The sequence below is a fragment of the Triticum aestivum genome, chromosome 1D (assembly GCF_018294505.1).
Source record: "Triticum aestivum cultivar Chinese Spring chromosome 1D, IWGSC CS RefSeq v2.1, whole genome shotgun sequence".
In the NCBI taxonomy this organism is placed as follows: Eukaryota; Viridiplantae; Streptophyta; class Magnoliopsida; order Poales; family Poaceae; genus Triticum; species Triticum aestivum.
The window spans coordinates 52,728,833-52,736,783 of NC_057796.1; the positions used below are offsets into that span (position 1 = coordinate 52,728,833).

General features: G+C 43.1%; 1 protein-coding gene across 7 annotated transcripts; it reads right to left on the reverse strand.

Annotated features, from left to right (window-relative positions):
- Positions 1-240: 240 nt before the first annotated feature.
- On the reverse strand, positions 241-4,538 carry LOC123180228 (uncharacterized). 7 transcript variants are annotated; one of them, XM_044592211.1, is made up of 5 exons: positions 3,839-4,538; positions 3,554-3,713; positions 2,230-2,312; positions 1,720-1,740; positions 241-761 (listed from the first exon to the last, which is right to left on the reverse strand). In XM_044592211.1, the coding sequence occupies exons 1-5, from the start codon at positions 3,844-3,846 to the stop codon at positions 602-604; spliced, it is 432 nt and encodes a 143-aa protein (XP_044448146.1). In that variant the 5' UTR covers positions 3,847-4,538; the 3' UTR covers positions 241-601. The 7 variants fall into 7 exon arrangements, 4 of the variants coding, with proteins under 4 accessions (XP_044448146.1, XP_044448145.1, XP_044448148.1 ...); XM_044592210.1 differs by having other exon boundaries at positions 3,554-3,725; XM_044592213.1 differs by having other exon boundaries at positions 1,720-1,789; positions 3,554-3,725.
- Positions 4,539-7,951: the final 3,413 nt, after the last annotated feature.

Sequence of the window (7,951 nt, forward strand, 5' to 3'; positions counted from 1 at the left end):
ATTCAAATAAATAGACACCTCATGTATGTTGAAGTAAAATTTTGATTTACAATCTGTTTGCACAATTGTATATATTTTTCCTTACAAGATTTTTAAAACAAGACTAATATTGAGTATATTTTTAGAAATTAACTTTTAAACAACTAAATAACCATGCTCAAACTTGTTTCGTAATTTTTAATTACATGCGAAAAAATAAAAAATGTTTCATTCTATTTCTTAAAAATATATTACTGTTTCACTATGGCTCGCCATGTTTCGTATCATAATTTTACGTTGTGTACCAATGTGTATCAAACTGATTCTTATTAATTAACACTGTTTACCATGTTTTAGAGCTTCCATTTTAAAATTGTTGAAATATATTAAAAATTGGTCTCATATTAAAGTTCTTGTTGTCATAAACACAAATATGCAAACCGGTCATAAATTGTACTTTGGTTTAAAAGATAAAATAGATTTTTACTTGGAAATAAAATGCAAAAGTATGGGATGGTGGAGCCTAACCAGAACAGTGTGCTTTCATGTGGTCAGAGAAAGACGTAACCAACTATCAGCCGTATCAAACAATCAATGCATTGCATGGCATCGGATCTCCAAATTAAATCAACGGCTCCCACATGCACGGGACATCCCGTGCATGGGAGAATTGCTTTTCTCGTACTATATTATGTTTAACTCTACTGTTCATCAATCGAGCAGTTTCCTTGTGTGCTTGTCTAGCTAGCTTGCACACACGTAGCTTTCCTGGCTGATTTGATCTACCAAGTTCAGAAACCAACATATATTAGGCTAAGTCAAGTTGTCGCTGAGTATGAAAGTTTACTCTAATATTTGATTTATCAAGAAAATCATAGGAAAATGCTCAACCTGCTGAATTTGTAAAATCAATAAAAAATATATAATCATTCCAGTTCTGCTTGGAGTAGTACTGCTATGGAGTTGGGATGGTTTAACTTGTACTGTAGCCATAGGAATGAGCATATTCAGCATTGCTATTTAGAAATAAAAGATGATGCAATACTGGTAAAATTAACTCATGATCAACTGTTAGAATTTGCTGCTATAAATAAAGGTCCCTTGAATTGCATGCCCAGTTCACATAATGAGTCCTTTGTGCAGGGAGTTCTAGCGACACATTATACAAGGAGCTATGGCATGCTTGCGCTAGGCCGTTGATCACAGTGCCTCGCCAAGGTGAAAGGATTTACCACTTTCCGCATGTTTACATGGAATAGGTATGTCTCGCCACATTGGTGTTTGCTCTTCTTGATGCCCGATAACTGATAAATGAATTTGCTACTCAGCACAAACAGTACCTATTTGTGTTATGGGACACCGCTTTGTTCTTGTGTTAAAAATGACAATATGACTTTGTTTATGCAGAATAATCATTCAGGTATTTAAATGATTATCATCCAGGTATTTAAAGATCGTCCACATACATATATACAACCTGTTAGGGTCCTTGTGTGTGCGTGGTGTGTGCTTCTCTAGTATGGTCATGTATTAGTTGACAAATGAATATCCAACAGACAGTGTTCCAGCCTTGTAGGCCTCACCACAAGTCCCTTGGGCCCATTTAAATTATCCGCTTCCTTTCACAGAATATACATTTGTAAGTGGTACTACAACATAAAGAGAACTATCCTTGGGCCCATGCAAATATAAGTGCATACGGAATCTATCTGCAGTAGAACAGAATTCAGTTGTTATCACCTCAGCCCACCTGGGATGCAACTGCAATCAGAAATAACAATTCCTTGAGGTGCTTTTCAAGTTGTAGAATCTGCATCAGCTAATCATGTGAGTCTACTATAAAATAAGGAAAATTCAGCAACATGGTTAACGAAGCCTAGTTAGAGACTTGATAACGGAAGAAGCACTTCGAACAAAGTTCAGAGAACCAAAGTATGTTCAGGAATTTGTCACTAATATAAAGTAACAATGCAATGCCATTTCACATTCATAAATAAAGCAGGCTGGGTCTAGAATGTGAAGTTCAGGGGGGTGGGTCTAAATTGTTTAAGACTGCCTACTGTCCAGCTAAAAATGAAATATAAAATATGGTGTTTAGCAGGTATGTTGATAAAAGAAGACCAATAAAACATTAGGCAGGTCTTCTTTTATCCACGTAAAACTGTTGAGTTCCTTTCTGAAGCATTAAAAGACCTCATATGCGAGTTCCACCATAAAACAGTGAAATATATCACTTATTATAGTGATTACCTCTTTTCTTCAGTAGTTCTGCGCACCTCTCCCAGGTTGAATCTCCCACTAAAATCATTTTTTACCTTAGCCTTTGTACCTTCCTGGAAAACAGAAAAAGAACATGATTACTCAAAAATAAGTTTACTGCATTTAAATAAAATACTTTCTTGTGATTCTTTTTCGTGCATTTGACTAATCTTCGCTGCCATCAGGATGCTAGAGCACCTTCACTTCCCAAACATAATAAAGGCTGGCACTGCAAAAAATCAGGGCGTCTCAAGAAGTACTGTGAATGCTTTCAAGCAAATATTCTTTGCTCCAAGAATTGTAAATGTATGGATTGCAAGAACTTCGAAGGAAGTGAGGAACTATAGGCTATAACTCAAGGGGATAATGCATCTGATAAAAATAACATTCAGCAAACAGCTAATGTCACTCTGAATGGTGCCATTGGATCCTCTGGATATAAATATTCACCTGTACGTAGAGAAAGACACCCAGAAGACCCCCTTGGTCCTGAGGTAATTTCAAGTTAGCTAGTTTTGCAACTTCAAGCAATCTGCCATTTTAAGTCAGATCTCGTGTAACACATCTATTTTGTTGCTAGTTTCCTTTTATTTCTGCTTCAGCTATAAATCCAGTTGGGTGTACATCCACTTGATCACTGTTACTAATTTTTTTATCTAACTTCAGCTGTAAATTTTGATGAGCTGGTAATTGTTTCATGTGCTCTAGGCTAACCACTTGGATGCTTCACAAGCTGCTTCTTCTAGTGGACTTGAAGGCCGTATTGGTTGTCAGAGTAGATCTAAAATGGTCTATAGGTAAGTAAAAAATGGTCTGGTTAATTTGAATACTAGATAGCCACCTCGCAGAAATAAATAAATGAATAAAACCTTAGAACAAAACTGATCTATTCTAATATATGAGGAGCATGATACAAGCGCATGTGTAGATTAAGAAAAACATCAATGACACAAACTACTGTGAGCGAATGTGCCGAGAGATTGCTGGCTATTAGATCATAATCTATTTACAACATGTAAACTTAGCATATTCACCTCAAAAAATTCAGGCTAATAAACTTACCAAGCTAGGAAAGCAATAGGCATACCGGGCAGATAATCTATGGAATACCGAGGCAAGCAATAGGATGAACATGTCTTTGGTGAGGTCTGAATCTATACCTATTTACAGTGTTACTGCATCAAGTCTGTAAATCTCGCAAACTTGGCTGCACAAATATTATAAGTGCCATTATTTTTTCCTCAGCCAACGTATGGCAGCAGATTCACAACTCGAGCGTGCCACTCTTCAAAATAAGAATCGCATCCTACCATACCTCAGAGCCTGTGGTAAGCAACACCAGCTGGGACGGCGCCATCGGCTGCTGGTATCTGTCTTCTTCAGCTGCAAGTAACGGTGAAGCTGACGACGAGCCAGTGTGTGAGGCCACGCCCTGTTCCTTCCCTCTCTGGTCTCGCTTGCCCATTTCCTTGCCCCTGCTTGGCTTGCTGTCAGAGGTTTATTCAAAAAAAAAGGAACCACACACACTTGCATAGATGAGCAGAAAAAGAGAGGGATAAAGACCAGGAGCAAAGGGGGGTCAGGACGCAGAGAAGCTCACCTTGGCATCACCGACAGCGCTGCCACTTCGACCCGGCCGAGGGCGCCTCTTCTGTCCGTCGGCGGCAGCAACAGCACACCGACCGGATCCTTGCACCCCCGCCTGGGGCCGTCGCCCTGCAGTCTTGCCAGCCCAAACTCGATCTGAGAGCGGCTCCTCCATCCGCTGGCACCGCCGCCGCCTCAGCCGTCACCTTGCAACCTCGCCCGCCCCCACTGCCGTTGCCAGGAGATGCAGCCGCTCCGTTCTCCTCTGGCCAGATGCGCCATTGCATCCCGCACTGGCCACCTGATTCGTTGGGTGGGCACGCGTGATGATGGTGATGAGGAGAGAGGAGGAGAGACAGGGGTGGCGGCGGCGGCGTCTGGAGAGGATGAGCGGGGAAGGAGAGGTGGCGGCGAGGCATGGCTATTGTTGTGCCCTGGCCTCGAGGAGGACGGGCGATTGGTGGGGAGGAGGACACGGGATTGGTGGGTGAATCATCCACGATGGCCGCGGTTAATGTATTTTTCACGCAAGGCGCGGGCGACGAACACACAGCACGCGCACTTCCAAGCTAGGCCCGTGAGAGACGAAGGCCCACTTGTCATCCGCCTGAGCAAGAAAGAGTGGTGTGGAAAGAAACAAGCCGTGGGATTTTTGACACCGGGGTGAAAAACCTCCAGCAAGGCAGATCGAGCGAACGAGATCAAAAGCGGGATGCAAGTGCCCTCGCTAGGCGAGTTGCCTAGCGTGGTTTATATGTTCGATACCTTGGTGGCCTTTGGAGAGATTGAAGGCAAGGCCATCGCGAGGGGTAAGAGAATCAAAGCAGCGAATAGAGTAGCAAAATGTGAACTAGCTAGAGGCCACCGGATGTAGAAATGGCCGGGGAACTCGTCCATGCATACTTGGCAGACATCAGCAGGATGGCGGTGAGGACTTGGTTTTTCCCTATCTTTGAGAGTTGAGACTATGTTCTATGTGTGAGAAGAATATCTGAGGGGGCGCATGTTGTTGTGGCATAAAGGGTAGACCTGCTCGGCCCAAAGGACCTTTGGGTGATTGCCCAATTCATCTATTGTACTTTAAGGGTCGCTACTGTAGCCCTTTTGCTATTTTACGAGATTGTTAAGCGCGGCGATGGGCCAACCCTCCCCATCGCGAGGCTTATGATTGTATTTTTCTTCGTTGGGGAATAATTGGAGAATGCTAGATTCAGTGGGGTTTTTTTTTTTTGCTTTAAGATGCGGATCTTAACATTGTCTTCTAATTAGAGCTGAGAATCAGTGGTATTTAGAGATATATTTAATATTTTGGGAACCATGTGTATATACACTTGTTGCCTGAAGTGATCCTTTCATTACCCTGAACTGCTGACAGCATCGGCATTGCACATGCTAACCGATTAGGTCAGTATGCAGCATGTACGTAGCTGGGACGTGGTCTAAGCACGATCCCATTTTTCCCTTTGTTGGTTTTTTCTGTAAACCCGGTCAGCGTGGCACGTTTGTGAGAAGGAGGTCGTGGGATGGCGCGATCAATCTGGATCACGACGGGCTGGTCAGGGTTTGTTAGATAGGCTTTTGGTTGTACCAGGAATAAGGGAAAAGGAATGAAACAGAAAACGCTGCGCTGTTAGCTGCGGCACAAAAGGACTTTCCTCTCTCTCTCACGTGCGTGTGTTCTTCAGCTCAGGTTCTTCGCTCGATCGGCTATTCGGCAACGACACTCCTAATGTTTTTTGGGTATACTTCAAACTTCGATGGCATGCTGGAAATTAGTCAAATTTAGAATACAGCCCCCTGTAGCTAATTGTTTTTTTTCCTTCTCATGAACAGATGGTAACTGACGACGACGATGATAGCTCAGACGACAACGACAATGATGAAGCGTCAGTGATGGACAATGAAGCGGCAGCCAGAGCAAACGATATGTCGGTGGGCGAGCCGAGGCCTTCCAAGCCTACCCCTGACGCTGATGGGTGGACAGTTGTGCCACCGAAGCGCGGTGGCCGGGGCAAGAACTAAGCGCAGAAAGGAAACCATGGCAACAAACTTGCCACTTGAGAGGCCGTTTTGGTCTGAAGGCTTTGAAGTGCGACTAGCAATACCTTGGCAACCACTTGTGCCATTCTGGCCTAGAGGTTTTCAAGTGTTGCACTCTGCCTGTATCGCTTGGATTTTGTCAGGAATGTTGCTTGTGCAGCATGTTTTTCTTTCTTGCTCTCTAGGTGTTCGACCGATCCCCAGTCTGTCGACGGATGCGGTGTCCGGTTTGTGAGATGTAGGTCTTCTGCATGGTTTGAAAAAAATAAAATGGGAGTGTCTAGGTCTCAGTCGACTGAGACTTCGCGAAGTCTCAGTCGGCTGACGTCATCGCATGCAGATTAGGCCTGTTAAGTAGCTCTGTTTCTGCTGGGTTGAAACGGCTTAGCACGTGGGCTTATTTCGTTTTCCCCCTGTTTGTTTGTTTGTTACTTTGGGCTGGGCTTCTCACTTTGTTTGTCGTGGTTGAGGCTGGACCAACAAGCTGCTACTGTTGTATGGGCTTTCTGCTGGGTTTTTGCTGTTTGTCAGGCCTGTTGTACCTGTGTCCCCATCCCTGGACGCACCAAACACAAAAACAAAAAAGCAGAAAGCCCATGTATAGCTAAAAGACAGGAAAACTTTTGCTCCTCTGTCAAAACCCTGAACCCCCACCCTCCCACGCTGAGAGAACACGCCAGTCCTCACCCCTCCCACCTTTCCCCTCCTTCCTCCCCGTCCCTGCCTCCCCTACCCAACCCTAGTGTAGGTGGCGGCTGTTCTTGGACATGAAAGAAGCAGATGATGAAGATAAGAACAGGGATAAGGGGAAACAAACTCACCAGGGTGAGTTTGTGCGTCCATGGATCCATCTGCAACTCCTTTCTTTTCCAATTCTCCTGATCTTGTTCCCTTCTTCTTTTTGGATCTGAAAACCTCAACTTTCCGATGTTCTTTCCTTTGAGCACTCTTAGTCAGCTAGCAAAAAGCAAAAAAAGAGAAAAAATTCATTAGGGTGGAGCAAAGAAAAAAAGAGGCAACACAAATCATTCATTAGCTATTTTTTTAAACATCAAAAAAGAAAAAAATCATAGCCTCTCTTTCAACATGTGTTGCCTAGTTAAAAACTTCCTATATGAACTAATAACCTTGGAAAAAGAAAAAGTGCGTATTTGTATATAAAGAGTTACACACCACCGTCAGAACTTCTTCATACAGCAAATCGTCTGATGCTTCAGTGTCGGTGATCTCGACATCATAGCCTCTCTCATCTAAATCAGTATCTTCCACACACTGATGTCTCCCTTCTTCATTCCTATCACTACCAGGGTTCCCTTCTTCATCTTCAATATATGTACCTGGGTGTGGCTGTGTTCACAAAAAAAGTGCATATGATACATTAGTGTTGCATAGTAACATGTATCTTTTGCGAACATACTCTAGGCCAAAAAAAGATAAATAGCAAAAACAACACACATATGTTGCAGGGTAACTTCCCTTGTTTGCTAATGCTTAACGAAAAACCAAGCAGTAGACATTGTAAAAAGCATACAAAATGGGTGATAGCATTTAACAAAAAGAGAGGCAGTTAGCTAAAAAGAAAAAGTGGATTTAACACAAACACAAAAAAGAGAAAGATAAATGATCACTTGATTCCCTCTCAAAACTTTACTGTGCAGTTAGCTAAAGAAAAAAATACTGCACCAAAATCATTCAAAAAAGTTATGCATCAGAGACAAGGATTATGATCTTGGAGTCTAAATTCAGATAAGGGAAAGTGAAAAACACAGCGATTATGATTGATTCGGTTAGTAGTGTAGGCTTGAGAAAGGTGTTGCTGAGTGAGATGCAGTTAGGCAAAAACAATACTTAATAAAAGTAGCAGGTTTATTTTTTCGTGTGTGAGGAAAAAGAAGAAGGACAACTAGCAGGTGGTCAAAGTCACAGCCTGGTTCGCGGTGTGGACATCCGATCCCAACCACAATGCTTGTCGCGCCACGCGAAGCACGCACGCACGCATACCCCACATTGGCTGCTGCCGCCCACCCACGTGTCCCTCCGTTGCAAGTACTAGCTCAGCCTAGATTTGTGTGAGGGAATGGAGTCT